At 38.8% G+C, this 25646-nt stretch overlaps 1 protein-coding gene and 1 long non-coding RNA gene across 4 annotated transcripts in view; one reads left to right on the top strand and one right to left on the bottom strand.

Annotated features, from left to right (window-relative positions):
* ZBTB10 (zinc finger and BTB domain containing 10) overlaps positions 1-7192 on the bottom strand; it is a 36814-nt gene extending 29622 nt beyond the window's left edge. Inside the window, exon 1 of one of the 3 annotated variants that reach the window (XM_043601259.1) lies at positions 6980-7192. In XM_043601259.1, coding sequence (XP_043457194.1) covers positions 6980-7075 — 96 coding nt within the window. In that variant the 5' untranslated portion in view covers positions 7076-7192. Of the gene's footprint in view, positions 1-5068; positions 6108-6979 lie in introns of those variants that run through there. The other 2 variants (XM_043601258.1, XM_043601257.1) reach the window with 2 other exon arrangements.
* A 32-nt stretch (positions 7193-7224) lies between these two features.
* The window catches only part of LOC122495525, a 46393-nt gene continuing 27971 nt past the window's right edge, over positions 7225-25646 (top strand). The window contains exons 1-4 of the long non-coding RNA XR_006300488.1: positions 7225-7406; positions 9343-9453; positions 10070-10215; positions 19025-19287. This is a non-coding gene — a long non-coding RNA (uncharacterized LOC122495525). The remainder of the gene's footprint in view (positions 7407-9342; positions 9454-10069; positions 10216-19024; positions 19288-25646) is intronic.

Here is a 25646-nt window from a genome sequence, read left to right as displayed (position 1 = left end):
CAAGTATACACTTACAAACATTTTTTGAGGCATATGTCAATAGCTTCCATCAGTTACCAAGAGATTGGAATCTGTCCCCTGCCCACCCCCAGATTAAGAACCACTGTAATAGGTACCTACAGAGCCTTAGAAGCAGTGATCTGATTGGATTAGAAGATATAAGAGATGGTTATGATAGCAAAGTAGGGGATTAATATCAGGGAACTAGAACTAGAGATACTGTGACCAGGGGAAGCTACTGTTTAATAGTGCAACATACTTGCAAGAAACCAGGACCCTAACTAACCTAAGATGGATAACGTTAATGGGGGGAGGGGTGATGAGTCACAGCCTGGAAAAATACCTGGAAGATAAAAATCAGCAGAACCTGAATAATCAACTAGATTTGGTTGAGGGGGTAGGGATCATAGGGTTGGTCTTCAGCACTCTAACTTGGGGAGCTAGATAATGCCACCAACTTGCAAAGAATCCAAGACCACCACCCATCTCCACAGCCTTATTAGAAGAGTTGGGGATACCTTCATTTACAGTGAGTTCATCTGTAGTTAATCCAATCATAAGAAAATATTAGTTAAAAATCAACAATTAGTATTTATTTTCCCTACCCAGAACTAGTCCTTTAAATAAATGGATTAGCAGAAAAAAGGCATTTCCAATGCAAAACAAAGTATAAAATTAAAGTATTAAAAACAAAAATCTTTACTGCTTTTGTCGCAGCAACCCACTACAACACTATACTGAAAGAATGAAAATGTCAATTTCACTTCCAAATCCAAATTTTAGAACAAAATGGGAATTCTAATTCTATAGGTTAGCAGTGGAAATCTTCAATTTTAGATACTAAAGATATGCTTTATTACCAGCTCTCTTCTAAAAACACAACTACCCAGGTGTCTCTGAACAGCAACATATTTCTTCATGATCCTCCCCTGTTTAAAACTGCTAAATTTAACTGCTAAATGGTTGCCCATTTGTTAGAATAGAATACAATCATTTTAGCATGACAAAATACCCTCCATAGTCTATTACCTATTCAAACTTGATTTTTCATTCTGGTCAGCAACCAAATTATCCACTTCTTAGACACATCAATTTCATTTTGTTAATGCTGCTTCCAATTGCAGTGCCTGCAATGCCCTCCCCTCCCTGTTCAACAGCTATTCATTTAACTCAATGAAGTTCAAGAGCCAATTATACAAGCTTCTCCCAACCTTCACAAGTAGAATTTATGACTCCCTTCCTTTACTGTTTCCATTGTAATCTGAACATACTTCTAACATGGTATCTATCATTTTATTGTCGTGTCTGTCTCTTCTTACTAGACTACAAGTTCCTTGATGGCAGAGAAAATGACTTACAGGTTTATCTCCAGTGCCTTGGATGTACCTAATATAAGTAAATTTGAGAAGGAGAAAGAAGCCAATCCTAGATACACTATAAGGTAGTCAAAGACACTACTAAAAAGTCAAACACAAGGGAAATGAACCAGCTCAATAAACCAAACACAATGAATGTTAGAACCTACATATTATACAAAATGCTTCTTTAATGGGCCGTAAGTTCATCTTTAAGATTTCTTAGTGGAAACTTTCAGACTTTCTTCCTAAATTGTTAACAAACCTTTAGGCCTTATTTTTGCCAAATGCAAAGAAGGCTGGGTAGACTGTCACTTTTGCTTTAGTTGCTAACCTCAACGTATTCTTATTAGTAATTTCAATCAGATCACTGATCTAAATTATTTACTTTCTAGAAAGGTTAACTAAATTTATAATATATTTAAGTGTATGTTTCAGACTTAGCAAACTTAGAGTTGATAGAATGTGTGATTTAGGCTATGAAAATGTCACAATTGGGTAGAAAGTGATCTGAACCAAGATACAGTTGTAATCACTGTTACTAAAGCAATTTTAAAGTCCTCTGGGCCAAATGGTCAAATTCTGTATGAGCTAATCATTGAACTTGCCTCAAAGAAGATAATTACTACTCAAAAAAACCTGTATGCTGCCCCTTACACCCTTATAAATACAGGTATCTCTCTGAAATAGAAGGCTCAGAACAGATTCTGAGAGCATATTTTGACTCTCCCATGAGCAGTCTTAACAACCAACAGCCAATTAACGGTATAGCAAACTTTTTAGGAATGTACTGTAATTCTTTGGTCACTACAGAATTAATGAATTGTACTTTCAGAAAGCATAAGAAAAGTGACACTTAGTGATAGTCTAAAATTTGGCCAACCTCCTCTCAAAAAACATCCCTCTTTAAAATAAAAAAAAAATTAAAAAATTTGAAAAAAAGGAGGGGCGGAGTTGAAAGGAATAAAGGGAGTGAACTACCCTTAGCCTCAAATTCAATTCTTGCCTGAAGAACTCCAGAACTCTCATTTCATTATTTTTCAGACAGGAGAAAGCCAAAGCAAAGTATTCTTATGAAGCTGTGAAAAAATCTGCCTATGTGAGAAAATCTCAGAATGTTCAAAGAACTGGATAACCAAGTCTCTGAAGGTATGAAATGGAGAAATGGTTTATTCTCTAGAATCAAGATTGATTCCACAAGATAAAGTGCTTTCCAAACTGTCAAAATTGGTAACACTGAAGACACATGAGGTACCAGGCCACACACACACACCCTTACGATTATCTATGATAAATATACACAATGATAATAATGACTAGCATTTACTAAGTGATTATGTGCTGGCATATATACTTTTCACACACAAGGAAATTAGAAGTTAACTCCTTTGCCTGCCAAGAAAGTAGAGGATTAGGATTCAGGTCCCCTTAACCTTAAGCCCAAGAATGCTCTTACAGATTGTGTTATACTGCCTCCTACAGGTAATCAAAGGCTACAGGATAAGAAAAAAAAAAAACAACAACCAAAAACCCCGAATTCTGTCCATAGGAATAACTCAATTCTTGAACAGGTCACTCATATTAACAAGACAGATATGTAGGTGGTATCTGGGGTAAACAGCAAGGTTAACACCCACAAACGTTAGAATGAAAACAAAAAAAAATCAGGATCAATTCAGAGGGGAAACATCTGAAACTCACACCCTTAGACACACAGGACATACTTACTAAACTGTATTATCCTCAGCCTAATGAAAGTATGTCCTAAGAGAAAAATGGTATCTTATATCTATAAAAATTTTTGAGGGGGCAAAGGGAAAAGGAAGGGTAAATCAGAGATCAAATTCAGAAGATTTTACCTAGGGAATGAATCCCCTGATCCAGATAATGCCTAGGGGAGAAGGTTACACCATACTAAGTCTATCATAAGGTTATCCAACTAATTCTAATTCCCCTTCCTCTGATTTCAGGTTCACTAAGCAGCTAATTATATTTTGCATTCCCATTCAGATTTGCCTAGAGGGACAGACTATGCTGACAAGAAAACTGGGTCCACATGTATATTAAGAATATGTATATTCCTTCTCATTGTCTTTTTGTAGTTTTCTGAATAACCAACCTATGATTATTTAGAAAAATATGCTTTCATTTTCACAAGTCCCCCTCCTCCATCATCTTACAAAATAACTTAATATATTACTTAACTCTTTAAAGCTTCTACTTCCACTTCTATAAAATAATATGACTTTGCAGAGTAAGGTGATGTGTGTTCGGCATACATTACACAAGGAAATGCTAGTTATATTTCACTCCATTGCCCAAGCTCATAAAGCTAGTAATTGTAGAAAGCTGAGATCTGAACCCAGATTTGCTCTAAAACCCATTCTTTTTCCATTACAACATTCTTTATAGGCCCTAGTCCCAGTTGTCATCGAGGACTCTAAGACTTAGGACAATTTACTTAACCTTTTGGGGCCATATATCTTTAAGTGACCTTCCTTCTAGGGCTTAGGCAATTAAAATTTGTACGAAGACTATTGCCATTCTCCACTGGGAAAAATAACCCTATGCTTTAAAGTTAACTTCTGAGAAACTGCTGTGCTATGGGGGGTTATTGGATAGCACCTAATTAACTCCAGTGTTGTGAACAGTAAGATCACTCCAATACACACACAGAGACTAGTATCTAAAAGCTGACTTTCTAAAATCAATGAATGGCTACCAATACAAAAAAATGAATTCCATCCACCACATTGGTTGTCCAAAAACTCTTAAACGAGAAGTGCTCAACATCTATTTGGCTTGAAAAGGGATTACCAAAATGTTAAGACTACTATCTTTAGACTGGAAATATTAAAACAAGAAATAACTAAGGTACAGCTTATGTTTTGTAACTAAGGACTTATGTTTTCAAGCAGTTTAGTAAATAAAGTCTCTACCAACATACTACCTGATAGAAATAACCTCACGTGAAACATCTCTAATATGCTAAGTGTAAAATGAACTGCATTTACAAGAGGGTTTTTAAAAGGGAGGATTAGAGAAAATCTCAGCACAAAAATCTGGGTAGGAGGAAACAAGGAAAAACTACAGTAATTTACCAAAAGCATGCCTTTGGTAAGAAAGTTCAACAGAGATGAATTTAGTAAAATTATTCATGGGGAGTGTTACCCAAATAGCTTGCTCTACATTTACATACTGCTCTCATAATTCACATTATCCTGACCTGATATAAAGAACTTTCTCAGCTGAACGTTTTCCTGAAAGGATTAGCATCAAAGGTTAAGGAAATTGTTTAATTCATTCTTCAAAGAGTTGCCAGATTTGACTTCCACCAGCATGCTGAAAGACTGAAACATAAGGCAGCTTTTCTAAAATCACAGCTAATAAAATTTTTGACCGCGAAATCAACTTTTTGGGGTTAAAACTTTCAAACTCACTTTATTAAACTTTTAAAAAATTCAATCCCATGGACAAAGAAAGGAGTCATCAAAAAAATTCAGCGCTACGATTAGAAAATTGTCATTCCTTCCCCCCAACACAGATAACTTTTGAAAACTTGTTCCCAGGCTTTCTAAACCCCCACGCACGAGCTCCCTTCATTGCCACAACTGGAATGATGCCTTCACCCAGGAAAGTGTTTTGGTTTTTTTTTTTTTTAGCTGATAAATCTTTCCTTTAAAGACCTTAAAAAGTAGGAGGATATACTGTACCTGGGCGTTGGCTTCGTGGAGTTTGTGCTCGGTAGAGACGTGATGTCTCAGAAGAAGGGTTTTCTTGTAGTTTCGGGTCCCTCGCGAAAGCTCATCGTGCCCCACTTGAGGAAGGTCCCCGCTTCCCCCGTCCTCAGGGGTCTTTTGGCACCAGCCGCAAGACATAAGGCCAGTATCCTTGGAATACCGCAGCCAGGGAAAATCTTTGAGCCAAGAGGTCTGGAAGGAGCACTGTAGCTTCTGCATTAGGGACTTGGGCCGCGCGAGCGGGAAGTGCTGGACAGTCTCTCCTTCGCCAGCTCCCACACCGCTGCCCTCCACTTCGTCCCCGCCATCTCCGCCCGACCGCCTGCTGCTGCTGCAGCTGCCGCCTTCCGCCCCGCTGCCGTCGCCCAGGCTCGCCCCCTCCTCCTCGTCCTCGGTGCTGTCGCTCAGGGACGCGCCGTCCTGCATCAACTCCTTCCCCTCCAGCGCGTCCAGCTCCAGATCCACAGCCGCTGGCCCTCGCCCATTGAAATGCCTCAGGGGCCACGCCGAGGTCTCGGGGCGGCCGCGGCTACTGCCATTGTTGCCGAGACCCCCGCCGCCGCCTCCTCCTCGGAAGGCCAGAGTCCGACGGTTCCTTTCCGCTAGCAGGGGGCCCCCCGCGCCACCGCCGCCCAGCGAGGTGGGGCCGCCCGCGTCTTGGGGGAGCAGCAACTCCTTGGTTTCCTCGGCGGCGGCGGCCGCCCCAGCGGAGGCCTCCAGGTCTTGGGGCTCCAGGCCCTCCAATTCCACTTCCTCGTCGGCCCCCCGCCCATTGAGCTGCTGAGGCGCTAGCGGCTGGGGTTGTCTTGGCTGGGGCTGCTGAGGCCAAGCCGAGGCCTCCCCGCCAGCGTTATTGTTCGTGGAACTGCCGCCGCCGCCGCTGCCGCCGCTGGCGGTGACCAACCCGCCTCCTCGGAACGCCAGCGTCCTGCGGTTCATTTCACTGAACGACATGGCGCGCGCCGCCGCCGCCGCCCGGTGCCCCGGCTCGCGCCCGGCCTCGGGCCGCGTCCCGCGCGTTCCCCGCCGCTCCCCCTCGGCTTCGCCCCCGCCCCCACCCCCGGCGTTCCGGTCTCGCGGGGCTCGGCCTCGCCCTCCCGCCCGGCCGCCCGGCTCGCGCTCGCTCCCGGGGCTGCCTCACGCGTCCACCACCGCCCGCCGGGCCGCCGCCTCCGGCCGCCTCCTCGTCCTCCACCCCCGCCCCGCTGTGCTCCGGGCAGCGTCCCGCGCGGAGAAGGGGGCGGGCGGCGGAGAGGTGAGCAGCGAGCCGGGGGCGCGTGGGGCCTTCGAAGTTGAGAGGCGGAGTGCGGGGAGACCCTCCGCTGCCCCCTCTTTAAAGCCGCGCGCACACACCGACCCTCCAAACAGATATCCTTCCTCCGGTGCGCCGAGGAGTCCCGACGCCGCCGCCGGCTTCCCAGGCGCTGAGGGCGAGAGGCACGTTAAACTGCTAGGCTCCGCCACATAACGAACCGACAATAAAGCCGGCGGAGCGTTTCCGTCCGACCAGGCCCTGGCGGAGGTCGAATGGCAAATGAACAACGGACCGTGCGCCCACAATGCACCGGGGTAGCAGTAACCGCTGGAGGGGGAAAGGGTGGGGGCCGGGCTGGGGGAGGGGGGCTGGGCTTGGGGCTGGGCTGGGGTGGGGTGGGGGCGCCAGGGGACCGGGAAAGGGGCTGGGCCGCGCCTCCGGCCTGGGGGCGGGGGTGCGGCCGGGGGGGAAGGAAGTCGGCCGAGGGGCGGGGGACAAAAGGCCGAGCGGCTGGCTGGGGGTCTCGGGGAGGGGGGCGGGCGTGTGCGGCCGGGGCCGGGCTACGCGGAGGACAAACAGCTGGCGAGTGTCAGGGTCTGGCCGCCTCCCCGCTGCCCACACGCACCTACCCGCGGCCGGGACGCACATTTTCCTTCTCTCGCCACGAGTTCACCTGGGACTTTAGAAATAACTGTGCGGTGGGAGCTGCGCTCCAGCCTTGTCATTTGCCTAGGGGTGGGTGGCGGTACCCAAGGAAGTGAACTTATTTTGTTCCTTCACAAAGACTGGACCAGGCGGTGCCTTTCACGCGAGGAGGTTACAACCACCGACACCTCCTCGTCTGCAGCATTGTGTGTGCGAGGCACCACCTCAGGCCCAAGGCAATAATCATTTCACAGAAAATGCACCGCCCCGAGTGTCTTATTGCTGTGATGAAATGGAAATTTAAATAAAAGGTCGAACACGTGCGTTCACTGGGAAGTATTGACATGGGTGTTACATCACCACCAGCCAATCAGATAACTCCAGTCGTGTTTATACTTCTACAACCACCTTGTGAGTATTACAGTATGTCATAACGTTATAAATATTAGGCAGGGTTTTCCCCAGGAGCGGGGAGGAGTCTGCTTCTACGGACGTTGTGTGCGACTCCAAGGACTGTGTGTCTTAAGACAAGAATTAATTTTTCAGACTTATTTTTTAATTGTTTACATTGCGTATGGAATTTAGAATGATTAAAAGAACAGATTGAGCTAGAAACGAAACTCATAATCTTGGTCGAGTTTTTCAGAAGAAGGTTTTCCAATTTAGAGCCCTTCTCCTTTTTTTGAAATTTTAGTATGCTAAATTTAGCTAATACTAAAGTGTTTAGACACGTTTTATTGTTTTAAAATGTGAAATTTTAAATTATTTTTTTTCAAACCTATTTCAGGTTAAAAAAAGATGTTCTCAAACTATGGCGAGGCTTTTTAACTTTTTTAAGAAATATATTGAAAGTTTAATCACAAACTAATATGAAATATGTTCAAGATAATTACTCTTGAAGAAGGGAAAAAGGACATTTATATGACAGGGTACACTTTTTACATTAATATATGTTAGAATGTGCATAGAAAAAAAATTGGAAATACAAACTCTACAGTTACAAATTATCTATGGTTAGAGGCCTTAATAATCTGCATTAAATATTAATGGGAAATTTTATGTTTAATAGAGAGCATGTGTTACAATTTTTAGGTCCTCAAGTTTGATGATTCTGTTCTTTTGAAATTTCTATTTTTCAAATAAGAAAATTATTTAAAAATTTGAATATATATGTGGAGTAAGGAATATGGTATGTTTCTCAAGATTAGCTTTAAAAAGCAGTTTCCCAGACATATTATAAAATACCATTAATATTAATATTTTTCAATGGCTATACCTATGCATGCACATCCAGACTCATATATGCTATTGATTGTATAGAGTTATTCAAAGCAACTTCCACTTAAATTCTCTATAATTTTAGTACCAGTATAAATGAACAGTGTTGTATATGAAACAAAAAAATATTAGTTCTATCTTTTAGATGAAATGTAATTTTAATGTAAAGAATGATGCATTAACCTGCCACAAAAAGATTTTGGCTTTGAATTATTTTTCCAGTAATGATCATATTATCACCTATCCATATGGTCACCTGCCCACCAGTGATCAACAGCTTCAAATTCTGATACAAATCCTCAGATTGGCATTGTTGGTGGTTTTTTTTTTTTTTTCTTCATTTTGTCCTGCTTTGTTTTAGTTATTGGAAAGTCTGAGACAGTAGACTCATGACATTGACCTAATCTGTACCTTGGAGAAGATAGGATTCTGCCTGTTGGGGTACATATAATATGTGCTTCCATGTAATATATGGAAGAATGCTATAACAATACAGTACTTTGTCCTTAATGCATTTTTTCAATTCCAGGCACTTTGCAAATAAATACATTATTTACTGTATTTTAACCACCAGTGCCTCTCCCATAAAAAGAGTTACTAAAGTTAATTGCTCATCTAGGATTAAGGTAATGGTAAGGGAAAGTGGGTTTAAGAATTTTTATTTCAACTTTACAAATTATTTTCATTCCAAACTGTTAAATGAACATCTTTGCTTCTTTTCATCTTATATGTTTAGTACATAATGGGAATTTTGCTAGTATTATTTTTGTTTTCTGGTAGCACTAGAACCACCAAAAATGTTTGAATCCCTACCGGTGTGAATTGTGTCAGGACTGTATTTTTCTCAGACATATATCTTACCTTATATTTTGTAAAATCCACTTTGTCTTCTGTCTGGAATTATATTTAAACATGGATTAATTGGGAATGAACTTTAGATTAAAATGGTACAAGTAAATGAGTTAAATTATAGGACTATTGAACTCCTAACAGCCAAATAGTGTGAGTGTGTGGTGTATGTATGTGTATGTATTTATATTTTTATTGTTTTTTCTATATAATTATACAGGTCTTCCTGATATATATAAAGAAATATTAAGGTCTTCCTCTAAACCTTAAGGGAGATGGAATCAAAATCAAAGTTCAAGAGGATAGTAATCACAAACGTCTCAAAACAGCTGTATGTATGAGGGAACTTTGAGTAACATAAGGGGATCTCCTGTTCTGTAAATGGAGTTTTTAAGAATTCCCCCACCCCTTCCAGTCTCCTGCTAGCAAGTAGGGATCTGTTCTCCCCTTAGCCCCTACATTTACTGTTGGGGGTTCTACCATATTTAAGGGGATTCCCCCTTATACTTACCAGGGGAACCCCTCAAGAATGGGGCATTCCCCAACCAATTTATCCCCTAATTTCACTTTAGGCTATGTAAAATTCTGTAGGTTACCTTGATACTGTCTCACTATAACTGCTGTGAGGCTGACATCCTATACCTGGTTCATCTGATCTTTGATAGTCAAACTTGACAGTCAGTAACTGCTTTGGTGGGGGCACTTTGCCTCTTTAGTTCTAGGGACAATAGCCTACGATTCTGTCTGTAGGATTGACATGTGTCATCTACCAGATTGAAGTACCTGAGAATGGAAACTATGTGTTACTCACTTTTATAATTCCCTATCCCAATCCATGCTTGGCACATAGTAGGGGATTAGTATATGTTTGTTGAATAATTTATCTTCCCTTGCAGTTTAATTTGGTAGACAACTTTTTCTTGTTTCTTCTTTTTTTCTTTCCTTAGCTAAGTAAAGATACTGAACTAATGTTTCCATCGAATTTACATTAAAAACAATAATCATATACATACAATGGAATATGATTTTGTCCTAAAAAAGGAGGGAAATCTTGCCATTTGTAACACTATGGTTGAAACTGGAGGACATTATGGTAAGTGAAATAAGCTAGACACAGAAGGAAAAATATTGCATGATACCACCTCTATGAGGTATTTAGTTAAACTCATAGAAGCAGAAAGTAGAGTAATTGTTGCCAGAGATTGGGGAGAGAGGGAAATGAGAGGTATTAGTCAAAGGGTGCAACATTTCAGTTATATAAGGTGAATAGTCTTAAAGATCTCCTGTATAGCATAGTGCCTGTATTTAACAATACTGTACTGTATACCTAAAATTTTGCTAAGAAGGTGGGTCTTAAATGTCTGTATCACAAAAAAAGTAGTAATAAAGTGGGCAATAGGAAACTTTGGAAGGAGGCGCCTGAGTGGCGCAGTCGGTTAAGCGTCCGACTTCAGCCAGGTCACGATCTCGCGGTCTGGGAGTTGGAGCCCGGCGTCGGGCTCTGGGCTGATGATGGCTCAGAGCCTGGAGCCTGTTTCCGATTCTGTGTCTCCCTCTCTCTCTGCCCCTCCCCCGTTCATGCTCTGTCTCTCTCTGTCCCCAAAATAAATGTTGAAAAAAAAAAAAGAAAATTAAAAAAAAAAGAAAACTTTGGAAGGTGATGGATATGTTTATGGAATAGATTGTGGTGATGGTTTCACAGGTGTGTATTTATCTCCAATTTGTATACATTCAATAGTACTGTGGGTGGCCTGGCTGGCTCAGTCAAAAAAGCATAGGACTCTTGATCTCAGGGTCATGAGTTCGAGCCCCATGTTGGGTGTAAAGATTACTAAAAAAAAAAAAAAAAAAAAAAAAAAAAAAAAGTAAACTTAAAAAAGAAATAAAAACTTTAAGAAATGTATGTACAGCTTTTTGTATGTCAGTCACACCTCAAGAAAGGGGTTTAAGCCAAAAAAGCAATGATGTTTATGTAGTTGAATGTAAATCCTATTTTCTATATAGCTTACAGTGAATTATGAACAGTTTACACACCTTCCTTTTGGTTTTTTTTTGTTTTTGTTTTTGTTTTTTTTATTTATTTTTGAGACAGACAGAGCATGAACAGGGGGAGGGTCAGAGAGAGAGGGAGATACAGAATCTGAAACAGGCTCCAGGCTCTGAGCTGTCGGCACACAGCCTGAAGGGTGGGGGGAGCTCAAACTCACAGACCATGAGATCATGACCTGAGCCAAAGTCAGACGCTTAACCGACTGAGCCACCCAGGCGCCCCTACACACCTTCCTTTTGAATGAAATCAAGATAGGTATTATTATCCTTATTTAAAAGATGAGGAAACTCAAGTACAAAAGGGTTAACCAACTTGCTCAAGGTTATTGGGTGAAGCAAAAGTTATATTTGTAAGGTTGAAGACAATCTCTAGTCTAAGGCACCCGTAGCTACGAAAACACCACTATACACTGTGTAATCACAGGGTACACTAAATTTTAAACTTTTTTCATACTTTATACATGCTCATGGCAGAAAAAAATAAGAGAAAAGATCACTCATTATTTCCGGTACCAAAACTAACCACTGTCGTGTAAATACAATCTTACTCTAATGTGCCTAGCTAAAATTGTTTTTTGGTGTTTATGTATTACATCTTAGCATATTTGTGCTTATGTTTATTAATATGTTTTAATATGATTAAATATTTTTAGTGTCATTTTAATGGCTATGGATATACCATAATTGATGTAATCAGTCTTCTGGTGTTGAACTTATCATTGCTTACAGTTTTTTGGTCATTATAAATAATTCTTTAGTGAATATCCTTGAAACTAAAACTTTGTGTCTATTATTTCTTTAAGATAAATCCTAAAAGAGGAATTTCTCATAAAAGGAAAAATTTTAATAAAGTCAGTATCATTTGTCCTCCCTTAATGCTCATGAAAATGTAAAAAGTACCAAAAGAAAATACAATTAGGGATGTATTTTTATAATATTGGACAGTGAAAGACCTAGTTCTAAGTAGAACACAAAAGCAAGAGCCTTAAAGAAAAAGGCTGACTGGGGCACCTGGGTGGCTTAGCCCGTTAAGCATCAGACTTTGCCTCAGGTCATGATCTTGGGTTCAAGCCCCATGTTGGGTGTTGTGCTGACAGCTCAGAGCCTGGAGCCTGCTTCAGATTCTGGGTCCTGCCCCTCCCCTGTTCATGCTCTGTCTCACTCTGTCTCTCAAAAATAAATAAATGTTAAAAAAAAATTTTAAAGAAAAAGGCTGACAGAACTAACTATATAAATTTTAAAACTTTTTTTTTAATAACAAAGATTTTTTTAAGTGAACTAGGAAAAAGAAATCTGGGGTGTATATGGCAGACAAAGGCTTAATACCACTAATAAGCAAAGGGCTCTTATAAATCAATAAAACAAACACATATCTAGTAAAAGAAAAAAATGTGCAAAGGACATAGAAATCTATATAAGAAGAAGGGTGCCTGTGTGGCTCAGTTGGTTAAGTGTCTGACTTTGGCTCAGGTCATGATCTTGGTTCATGGCTTTGAGCCCTATGTCAGGATCTGGGGAGCCTGGAGCCTGCTTCCGATTCTTCGTGTGTCTCTCTGTCTCTTTCTCTCTCTCTCTCCCCTTCCGCCACTCACACTCTGCTTGTCTCTCTCAAAAATAAACATTAAAGGGGGGCCTGGGTGGCGCAGTCGGTTAAGCGTCCGACTTCAGCCAGGTCACGATCTCGCGGTCCGGGAGTTCGAGCCCCGCATCGGGCTCTGGGCTGATGATGGCTCAGAGCCTGGAGCCTGTTTCCAATTCTGTGTCTCCCTCTCTCTCTGCCCCTCCCCCGTTCATGCTCTGTCTCTCTCTGTCCCAAAAATAAATAAACGTTGAAAAAACAAATTAAAAAAAAAAAAATTAAAAAAAAATTTTTTTTAAACTATGTAAGAAATACAAGTAAGTAATAAATGTATGGGAAGATGTGCAGACTTGGCCAGTAATCAGAGGAGTGTGCATAAAAAACACCAGTGAATAAGTAATTTTTTAATCCATTAGAAGTATAGCAAAAGAAATATAATTAGAAATGTAAATAGGAATAGCTTAACATTAGGCTGGCTATATGTATCAAAACAAAAAAAATATATGTATCTTTTTACCCAGCAACTTCCTTTCTAGAAATTTATCCTAGACAGGTTTATTAAGATGTCTGTGCAAGGATATTCACTGTAGCACTGTTTATAAACCTAAAAAACTTGAGCTTCCATCCTGTGGGGTTGTTTACATACATTATGGCACACACTTACCATGAATTATTCACTAGCCATTAAAAAGGTTCATATGGCATTTTATAAGTCCAAGGCTTATTGTTGAGTGAAGAAAGCAATATATTAACACATATAATGGGAATAATTAATTTCTCCTATTAATATTTATTGATAGCCGTGGTCCCTAAAATGTATATATAAGTTCATATGTGAATACTAGCATGGAGAGTAGTTTTAAAAGATTCACCAGAATGGGGACAATACTTATCTCAGTCAGTAGTTGAACTTCAGTTTCTAAAAAACTTTCTTAACACATTTTCTGTACTGCTTTATAGTGAAAATATAACTTATATTGGGTGTATAATAAACAAAATCAATAAAGCTATTTTCATTTGGGGAGAAAAAGTTAACATCAATAATTATTGACAAACTTTTTCCCAGGACTTCTGGGAAGGTGTACTGTTCATTTTTCTTTTTCTATACTCACTGTGAACCCATTTTGCTTTGCTCCTAAAAAATAAACACAAAATATTTAAAAGCTAAAAAAAAGTGTTTCTTTTCTTAGAAAATCCCAATCCCTTTAAAACCTGATTTTTCAAAGTCTGAAGTTTATATGCAAATGTTCAGAGAAGAGTCTATCTCAGTAAACCATACATTCTTGCCCTGCCCTCTAATCCATTCCTACTGTGAAGCCAGTAATCTTTTCAGAATGCAAATCTTATCCTATCACCCCACCCACAATCACGCTTAAAACCCTACAAAGGTTTCAATTATTTTCTGTTTGTCTACATGTAAAAACACTTTCTAAATGCCTGTAGAGTCCAGCAAGATCTGGCTGCCTTTCCTACTCTAGCCTCATCTCATGCCTAGCTCCCCTTGCCTCTAACACTCTGCTCTAGAAGGTAGCCTTTTTCTGTCCTTCATGTTTGCTTTGATACCTGTCTGGCCTTTGTAGAAGCTGTTGTTCTAGGTCAGTAATGCTTTTCCCTCCTTTCTCCTAATTAACCCACATTCATCCTTATATCACTTCCTCAGGGCAACTTTCCCTAACCACCCCCCCCACACACACACCCAACATTCATATATGCTATTGAAGATTCTTCTTGTATTTTTTTTAACTCTCATTCACAGCACTTGTCATAATTGTAGTTTTTAAACATGTGTAATTATTTGATTCTTGCATGTTCCCCCAATAAACCGAAAACTCCATGAGGTCAAGGACTCTTTCTGGCTTGACTCAATAGTGTGTAGAAACAGTGACTATGACATCGCAGATAATTAGTAAGGATTTGTTGAATGAATCATATATGAATGTGCAAATTTGCAAATATTAAATATGCACAACCTTGAACTTTCAACAAAAGACTAAAACATAGATCAAAATGAACTACTAGAACAGAAATACAATAGGTGTTAAGTGTTGATAATACGTACCTGCTATACAGTGTAAGGCATTTTTATAAAGTGTACAGTTGTAGGAAGATTGTTTTGAAGTTTTTAAGAACTAAACTACTAGGTCTTTAAAAATATAAATAAATGAAATGTTTTATCTGTGAAGTTTTGCTTTTAATTAAAAATATTTGAAAATTCAGGGGTGCCTGGCTGGCTCAGTCGGTAGAACAGATGACTCTTGATCTCAGGGTTGTGAGTTCAAGCCCCATGTTGGGCATGGAGTGTACTTAAAAATTTATTATTTATTTATTTATTTATTTAAAAAATTAGGTAGTATCATTTTTTTTTTTTAATTTTTAAAAAATATTTATTTTGAGAGAGAGTGTGAGCAGGGAAGGGGCAGAGAGAGAGAGAGAGAGAGAGAGAGAGAGAATTCCAAGCAGGCTTTGTGCTGCCAGCACAGGGCCTGACACAGGGCTTGAACCCATGAACCATGAGATCATGACCCAAGCTGAACCAAGGCTCAGCTGACTGAGTCACCCAGGTGTCCCTAGGTGAGTACTATGTAAAAAAATATTTGAAATTCAGAATTTAATGATAGCTAACCATTTTGTCATTGCAGTTTATTTGTCTTTTAATTGATCACAAATAACAGTTCACTGTACTCAGATGAAGTAAAAAGTAAAAGGCCTTCTTTGTATGTATGACTTGTACAAAAATAGATCATGTTTACAATATGAATTTTTATATTGACTGTAAAGAATGAGAACAATAAAGTAGGAGCAGAGGCTTAATATTTATTTTTATTGAACACTGAATTATTAAAACCACATAAACATTATCAATTTTTGTAGGAGGTCTATCTCAAATATTTAGTGTACAGATAACTGTCTGGTTCACAAATTCATTTCCCTGATAGGTTGATTAATTAGGCTCTGATCAGTAGCCACAGATTTCACACTAATCCACTTCTTTCATAAGTTTACAAATACAAACTGGTTCCCTTCAGAAGGACCAGGTGAGAAAACATGGAAGAGAGAAAGATGCCAAGGTCCTAAAAGTACAGTGCTGGGGCTCCTGGGTGGCTCAGTTGGTTGTGTCCAACTCTGGATTTCAGCTCAGGTCAGGATCTCATGGTTCATGAAATTGAGAGCCATGTCAATTTCATGTGCGAGCACATGTCACAGCCATGTGCTGACAGCTCAGAGCCTGCTTGGGATTCTCTCTCTCCCTCTCCCCCGCCCCTGCTCTGGTGAACTCTCTCTCTTTCTCTCAAAATAAATAAATAAACATTAAAAAAAAAAAAAAAAGGTACAGAATCCGAAGAAGGCTGCAGGCCCTGAGCTGTCAGTACAGAGCCTGACTTCGGGACTCGAACTCACCAACCGTGAGATCACGACCTGAGCAAAAGTCAGACACTTAACTGACTGAGCCACCCAAGCGCCCCTAAAGAAGGACTTTCTACACAACTTCACATAATGATTTCACAGAGGGCTTAAAAATTGCAAATAAGTTCCTTCCCCCAGAATTTGGAGGTAGTGTCAAGGTCAGAAAATACCACACTTTGAAACTAAAGCTAATAGAATTAATATACTTTCAGGTATATTCCAGTGCTCTTCAAACTGGAGTATGCTCAGCTCTGGAGGTTTCCAAGGAATTTCTAAGAACTATGTAACCAGCATGTAGTTTTGTTTTGTTTTTTTTTTTAAGAGAATTAACTGTCAGCCTTTAAATTTCCATATGCACTGTTTTTCTAAAACTGAGCCGCTAGAGAGCCCGCCCCCCATTGGTTTTCTGGTCCTACCTCCACCTTGCACAAACCTTTCTCCCCCTTCACCAAACCAAACCAAACCAAACCAAACCAAACCAAACAAAAAACAAACCCCCCAAAAACAGAAAACAAAAAAAAAGCGAACACATTTTACCCATCCCTAATATTAACTGTGTTATATTGCCCCAGGATGGAAAAGGGACACCAGACACAGAAAGTAAAATGTCCCTAATTACTTGGTAGCTATCCTTGTACAAATGTTTTTCAGCTTTTCCTTTAGACAAAAATGAAGACGGACGTAACTAAAGTGTCAGCTAATCATTAAAAATAGTTTTCAACAATAGATCACTAAGGGTTTTTTGCATGTAACTTAAAGGAGTTTAAAGAATTTGTGACATAGTTAAAACAAACCCCTTCTATTTCCCTCATCCATAATTTTTTGTGAACAAATATTCTCAGAACATCTTAAAAAGAAGAAAAAAGGGAATAAAATGTATGACAAACTATTTCTCATGTAGCAAACAAATTCTTACCACATTAATTAGTTGAAGAAACTCAGCTAATTAAGAAATGTATTTTCAGTAAATGTTTATGTCATGTTTAATATCAATATATTTATGTTGCTTTGACCAAATGTGCACTAGTAATTATAAAGGTAACTCATTTCAGGATATTTTATACATTTACGGTTATAGAAATTTTGAAATTAAGTTTTAATTGATAACAGACTTCTGAATATAAGTGTCATAAAACTGTGTGGAAATAAAATGGAAGTAAAGGAATAATGTAAATTTTCCATCAGTTTGTTCATATATTTTTAAATGAATAATGATGGGTATCAGTTGTAGTATATAGATTCCATTGAATGGATTTCCTCCCTTCCTTCCTTCCTTTCTTTTTTTTAAGTAGGCTTCACATCCAGCTCAGAGCCCAATGAGCAGCTTGATCTCAGGACCTGAGCTGAGATGAAAAGTCAGATGCTTAACCAACTGAGCCACCCAGTTACCCTTGAATGGATTTTTCTAAGAAGATATTTTATTTTGTAGTGTCAATATCTATCACATGCCAGAAATGACATTCATTACAATAATTTGAATTTACAATGAAAATATCTCAAGTGCTATCTTAGAAATGTATGAAAGGGTACCTAGTATTTTAAAATTATTTTGGGGGGGGACACTGATCTAGTTCAGTGTGTCCCAAATGCTAATTTTCACCAGTTGGGAAAGAAAAAAAAATAATAACCTAGAAAATTTTTCATAAAGTTAAATTTGTTCAATTTAAAAGGCTATTATTTTAAATTATATCCTTTCTCATGGTTTAGAGTTAAGATATATTTTAAAATTATGATGTTAACAAATGGTGGCTTTATTTTTAATGTTTTTTGCTTCATTGCTTCCTAAAATGTTTTTAAAAAGTTATTTTTATTAACTCACAAGATTCAAAATCCTGAGAGAAACACCAGTCTAGTAGAATGTAAATAGGAATGTTTATTTTATAAAACAGAATATTCTGGACTTACTGAGGAATGGAGATATTCATTTTACTACCTAGTTTAGTGAACGTAACCAACAAGCATTTTAAAGACATGTTTTGAATTTCTCCTGTGTACCAAACACCAGGATTTAATAGGTAAATAAGATTGTCCCAACCCCCAAGCAACTCCCATTTCAATGAAGGAGAGGAACATGTACAATTAATAATTATAATGATTAAGTGTTGATAGAGATATGTACAAATTGCTGTGGAAACATGGAGGATAGAATGATTATTGCTGGTTTTAAAAATTGAATTGCTAGGGAATATAGATGAAAGCATGAATTTTACCAAAATATAAGGAAAATTATCCTAGAAGTTAAGAACATTTTAAGTAGTTCAAGTGTGTTTGGACTGTAGAAATGCTTGAGGTGAGATTTGAAAAGAAAGAAGGGGGAGAGACCAATACAAAATTTGTTTTTTCTCCTGAAGCAATGGCAAGACTGAAAGACTTTTTAAGCAAGGAAATGACTAAATCGGATACTTCTTAATACCATCTAATTCCTAATTACAGGCTCATCCAACAGTCTGATCTTTAATTTGGCCTCCTATGTAGATTCATTCACTAGGAAGAAATTCTCTTAGTAAACAAGCTAAGTTCTCCTTCCAGATAAATGTTCTATTGAGAAATAATTGGCAGTCTATTCTGAGTTGGTTTGAGATAGTATCCAAACTCTAATGTATTTAAAATATAGTGAACAAGCCCAGTTTGGGAATGCCCAAACCTGAGTTACAGATCTGAGAAAATACTACTGAGATCAACAAATTATTTCTACTTCTTCAAGTCCTGCTTGAAAAGCTAGTGGGAATTCTGAAGACTTTCTCTGTAGTAACCTGAAGATTACGTATCTATCAGCCTCCTACATGTAGTAAGAATTCAGTAGTCATGATGACAATAACTTCATAAAAGATGGTAATGATAATTTAAAAATCCTTAACACAACTTCCAGAAATGAAGGTGAAGCTCTTCCGAACATTCGTGATCAACCAACATAAAATTCATCTTGAACTTTGATATATTACTCTTGCAACAAGACCCATAAAGAATGGCTATGCCACTATACCTCTGTTCTCAAAAGGAGTTGACCAGACAGTGTAGGTGGAGAAGGAAAAACTCAGAAGCACTTTTGGATAAACTGCTCAAAGTAGTTGCACTACTTACAATGGCTCAGCAGAGTCTTCTGCATGAACAAAGACAGTGAACGTGAGTGAGGTAAGTTGTTTTCTTTCGGTGAAGTGAGAATCAATTAATTAATTTTGGCTTGATAAATTTTTTTGACTGCTCTGAGATACATTCCCCTAGGCCAGTCACAGTCAGTGTTGTACTGTGCAAAGTTATGCCTCACTGGTCAGTGGAACAATTAGGCTCACTGAACAAGTACAATTCAGGTCCAGCCTACTTTTTTCTTCTGTTTAAGTAACCTGACCTAACAACCGTGGGATTCTGTTGTTGACTCTTAAATATTTCAGGATTTTCAGGTTTGCTCAAGAGACACAAATGATCAATTCATGATTCAGAGACTTCTTCCTGCTCATGTGCTCAGTGTTACATTAATTAATACATTAATGTCTCCAAAGGTATCCACAAAATGTTGGGCATATAGTTTTACTGTAGAGGATTTAACTTTTCAACTTGTGAGTCTTGGGAAAATTACCTAATATCTTTAGACCCTGTTTTTCCCATTTCTAAATGGAGTTAATAATAGAAAGGTAGTAACCTGGTAAGTCTGTTGTGAAAATTTAATGAAAGTATATATGTAAAGCACTTAGATCAGTGCTTACCAAATATAAATCAACAAATTAATTTATTCAACTTTTCCAACACTGCATGCCAGGTAGTAGAGATAAGTACTAGAGATAAAATGGTGAACAAGAATAAACAGTTCCTGCTCTCGTGAAGCTTACAATCTAATGGAGGAGGTTGATATTCAAATCATCACAAAAACAAATATAAAGAAGAGAAGAAGGAAACAAATGGGCTTTTAGAAATAGAAAGATTAGACTTGGTTTTTGAGGGTAATCAGAGAAGATTTCTCCAGGAAAGTGGTATCTGAAGGATGATTAAAAGTTAACTTGGTGAAATGGAGAAGAGAGATGGCTTTCCAGTCTGTGCTGAGGCCTGTTTGAAGGACAGAAAGCAATCCTGAGTGCCTGGAGCAATTGAGGAAGGGGAGCAGGATGTGAGAATAGGTGAATTTGAGATGCATGGATGTGATCCATTGAATAGCAGTTTTAAGTTTGTCTTTTTGATAACAATGGGAAACTGCTAAAGAGCTTTTAAATGAGGTGGGAGGAAGGGACAGCGTGAAGTACCATGATTAGATTTGGATTTTGAGATCCTCTTGGCTGTAGAAAATGGATAAGAAGAAGACCAAAGGATATAGGGGATGTTATAAGAGATGATGAAAACTTGGACTCAGCTAATAATGGTAAAGTTGGAGAGAACTGGACAAATTTAAGAAATATTTAGGAAGAAAATCTTATATATATAAATTGGGGATGGATTGGATATGGGGATTAAAAGAGAGCAAAGTGTGGAGGATGACTCTTAAGTGTCCACTATTCACTAAGCAGGTAACATCAGAAGAGCAAGATTTGGGAGTAAAGTTATGAATTCATGTTTTGGAAATTTCATTTTGAGATTCTTTTGAGGTATTTAAGAGGACATGTTAGGTAGGCCAGAGCCCATAGAATATACATGTGTGTGTATATACACACACACACACACACACACACACACACACACATGCACATACATATATGTTGTTTGTGGACAGGTGATGACTTTCTCATCTGTAAAGTGAGCACACTACCTGCCTCATAGAAGTATTGTAAGAAATGAGTTCAAGAGGCTGCACATAAAGTGTCTAAATATGTATCAATAATTGTGCCAGCCTAAGAGATGGAGAAAAGGCACTAGTACGGTAATGGGAGAGTGATATGGAAATGCCAGAGGAAATGCTGCAAGAAGTGTCAGACGAACAGCAGCCTGAGGCTAGTGTGATAAACACAATAGTCTGATATATACCACTTTTGAAGGTTGATCATTAGATTCTGTTAGCAAGCTACTTAAATGTTTTCTAAATGAGCAATTACTGAACCTGAAGTCTGGAAACGCTCTTATTAATACTGACTACAACATTAAATTATTCAAGGCAAGTTTTTATGGAAATTCATGAGCATTTATTCATGGTCACTAGTCCAATGTGGTAAGGTCAATGAAAAATTCCTAGAACTGAAGCTGAACCAGAGAAAGAAGGAGATAAGTGTGTTCTAGGAAGAGTGAATAATACAGAGACTTAAAAAAGCACAGACTTATAAAGACAGAGTGGGCTGAAAGGGGTGAAATTATCTTGGAATTAATAACATTTGGTGAGTTACAGGGATGATATTGGATAGGTTAAGGGATAAAATGTTGGAAAGCAAGTAAATGATGGGGTCTGTCAGAAAATTGTAAGCAGGGAAATGACTGGACTTGCTTTTTAATATATATATATATATATATATATATATATATATATATATATTTATTTAAATCTTTTGTTTAAGTTTATTTATTTATTTTGGAGGAGAGAGAACATGTGCGCCCATGAGTGGAGAAAGGGCAGAGACAGAATCCCAAGTGGGCCCTGTGCGGACAGAGCCCGACATAGGGGTCGATCTCACAAACCTGTGAGATCATGACCTCAGCTGAAACCAAGGTTCAGAACATCATATAGACCAGAGAATGGAATTGAAGACTAGAGAGACAGGGTTATCAGTTATGACAGTTGAACAAGTAAAAGACAGAAGCCTGATGTCCAGGAGGCCATTTGCAAAGTGGTCTGGATTGGAGATATAGAGAAAAAGATATATAGATGTATGTTGGGGATTATCAGCTTATACTAGGTAATTTAAATCAGAGTAAATGAAATAAATTAAGGACAACATATAAAGTGAAAAGAGATAAAGAATTTGAAAAGGACCCTGTGAAACAGCATCATTTAAGGAATAGGTACAATAAGAGGATCCTGGGGGTGCCTGGGTGGCTCAGTTAGTTAAGCATCCGGCTCTTGATTTCCACTCAGGCTATGATCTCACACTTTGTGAGATCGAGCCTCCTGTATGGCTCTACACTGACAGCATTGGGCCTGCTTGGGATTCTCTTTCTGCCCCTCTCCTGCTCACACATGTGCCTTCTCTCTCTCTCTCTCTCTCAAAATGAATAACTAAACATTAAAAAAATAATAAGAGGATCTTGAGGTCTCTTATCCAATGATCCCCATTCTTAAATGTTCTTCTTTATGTCTAACTTAGGTATATCATGCTGTATTCAAAGTCTGTTTCCTCTGTCCACTCTCCAGTTGAGATAGAAAGCAGCTGTTCATCATCTTGTATATAACAACCCTTCCTCTGCTTGAATACTGTTATTAAGAAACCCGGTAGTCTTCTCTAACTTAGGCTAAATAATTTCTAGCTCCCATCTTCCCAACCCTTTAATCATCTCTGTGACTCTCAAATCCCTTCCACTTTCTCCACATCCTTCTTTAACTGTGGAGTCCATTGCTAGATGTGCTTTTGAGATTCACTTTGAGGATCATGGAAGAAATTCTCTTAAATTTTTATGTGGTAACTTTATGTATCCCAGTGCTATGCTTGGACTTCATGTCAAATACAGGATTTCTAGTAAACCAATTATTTTGGCTATTTATGTGTAACCGGCTAAATTTTTGTATTTATTGTTAACATTAAATCCATGTTGATTGTGACATTTCAAAGAGATTATTCTCAATACCTTTAGGTGATTGAATGAAATAAGTTTACCTGCCTTGGTTTCAGTTTGGGTAGGAGGTAAAAGCTCTGTACTCCATGTACTTGCATAGGGTGACATAGATGAAGCATCTGTTCTTTTTCATCTCCCCTTTCTTGGTTAAACTGTAGAGTCAGATTAAACCGTTAGTGTGAAGGATCCTCAGTTATTTCACATGTCTATCTCCCCTACTCCACTGTGAGCTCCTTGAAGAAGGAACACAGTTCTGGTTATCTTTATATTCTCAGTTCACTTTTTTATCTCAAGGAAAATCACACTTGATGCCTGCCTTAAGTCAAATGTGGAAAAGGAAGGTCTTGACCAGCAGTAGCACTCAAGTTCCTTCTTGCTTGTCAGCTCCAGTTGACTGGTGGTAATTTAATTACTGCTTAGCAATGTGATTAGAAGGATCCTGAAGCAGGGTCCTAGATCATGAAAAAATGTTGTGGCAAATTAGAATTTTCAAAAATTAGAACTGTGAATTGCTATATCAAATTGTTTACCTTGGACATGGGACATAGGAAAGGAGGCACAGGTAGCCCGTATTTGCCATTAAAAGCAACAGGAGCTATGGCTTCATTCCGATACAGTGCCTTAGTGCCAGACAAGTAATGGACTGCTTCTGTGAGAAAGAAAATAGCACTTTGTTCAGTTTATAGATCATAGTGAAAACAACAGAAAATCTCAGAGGTCATGGCTCCACTTAAAACACACACACACACACACACACACACACACACACACACACCATGGAAAGAGCCCAAATGTCCATCGATGGATGACTGGATAAAGAAGATGTGGTATATATATACAATGGAGTATTGCTCGGCAATCAAAAAGAATGAAATCTTGCCATTTGCAACTATGTGGATGGATCTAGAGGGTATTATGCTAAGCGAAATTAGTCAGAGAAAGACAAATATCATATGACTTTACTCATATGAGGACTTTAAGAGACAAAACAGATGAACATAAGGGAAGGGAAACAAAAACAATGTAAAAACAGGGAGGGGGACAAAACATAAGAGACTGTTAAATATGGAGAACAAACAAAGGGTTACTGGAGGGGTTGTGGGAGGGGGGTTGGGCTAAATGGGTAAGGGTCATTAAGGAATCTACTCCTGAAATCATTGTTGCACTATATGCTAACTAACTTGGATGTAAATTAAAAAAAAATAAAATGAAACACACACACACACACACACACACACACACACACACACACACACACAAAACTATTCACCCACTCATTTTGCCCAGTTGCATAAAGGCTGTCTTTAGTAGCTCTTGGAAAGTGTGTCAGTGCTAATCTGCATGGTTGCCACACATGATTCTGAAATGTCATTGTAAGAGTTTTATTCATGTTCTTTCCTTGAAGCCTGCACAGAAAATAGTTTTGATTTAACTTAAAAGTCAACAAAAATAATAGAGTTGCTTTCAACTAATCAAAGAATTCAGCTGCTACTTTAAAAGTTCCACAAGAAATCAATATGGTGGGGGTTATTGTCGAGCCACTGGAATGTAAGAAATAATCCTGAAGAATTGCCAATACATTTAATTTTAGATACTTTGCTTGTCTTTGTTTTGTTTTGTGCTTCTTCACTTAACATAAGCCTCCATGTCTAGACTCTGAAGACAACCTCAAAGATACATAAATCAATGATGAATCAAGTAGATTGATCCACTCATGATAGGTACTGGATCTAAAGTTCACAGTTAAAAGTGGAGATAAGCACTCTAAAAGTATAATTTCACAGTGAGTTGAGAGGGAAAAATTCTCACTACATTCTGAGTTGCTTGACCCATTGACATGGTTTTAACTGCCACTTGGTAATGACATCAAGTCTAGAGCTATATGTCAAAACATTCTGCAGAGCGCTGATTGGCTGCTATGTGTATGATACAGTTACACTTCACACTCAAATCTAAAATTATTGAAGCCATCACTTCCTGTGAAGCCTATTCATTCTCCTGTATTCTCTGTTGTACTTGGTGTGGTGCTATGCTTCACAATTGTCCTTAACTCTTGCATTTTCTTTATGTCCCATGTTCAATCAATTACCAACTCTTATGCAGTTTACCTCCTAACTAGTTCTTGAATCCTTTTCCTACCCCCAACTCTGCTATCACTCTCCTAGTTCAGGCTCTCATCAGCTCTCATGCTGAATACTATGACATCCTCTTAACTACACTTCTAGTCTCTGGTCTGGCCCTGTATATAGCTTACTATCTCATTTCCCTATTTATTTATTTATTTATTTATTTAAACTATTTTATTTATTTTTTGAAGGAGAGAGAGAGAGAGAGAGAGACAGAGCATGAGTGGGGGAGGAGCAGAGAGAGAGGGAGACACAGAATTCGAAGCAGGCTCCAGGCTCTATGCTGTCAGCACAGAGCCCGATGCGGGGCTCAAACCCACGAACCGAACCGTGAAATCGTGACCTGAGCCGAAGTCAGACGCTCAACCGACTGAGCCACCCATGCGCCCCTCATTTCCCTATTTAAACATTTCAGTGAATCATCGTTTGTAAGATTGAGTTCAAGCTCCTTAACATGGAATTCAATAATTCTATGATCTGGCCTCCATCTGACTTTCTATTTTAATCTCTTATCATCTCCCTCTACTTCTTATCTTTCACTTTGCTCTCTAGCAGTGGCGCTATTTCTGTCTGGAGCACCCTCCTTCTTTCTCATCATTTAATTAATTCTTTCATAAAACCTACCTCAGTTATCATCTCTTCCTAGAAAGTCTTTTACCTACCTACCGACCTACCCCCCCCCCC

The sequence above is a fragment of the Prionailurus bengalensis genome, chromosome F2 (genome assembly GCF_016509475.1).
Source record: "Prionailurus bengalensis isolate Pbe53 chromosome F2, Fcat_Pben_1.1_paternal_pri, whole genome shotgun sequence".
In the NCBI taxonomy this organism is placed as follows: domain Eukaryota; kingdom Metazoa; phylum Chordata; class Mammalia; order Carnivora; family Felidae; genus Prionailurus; species Prionailurus bengalensis.
The sequence above is the reverse complement of the archived record's forward strand: the minus strand, read 5'-3'. Positions and strand labels throughout refer to the sequence as shown.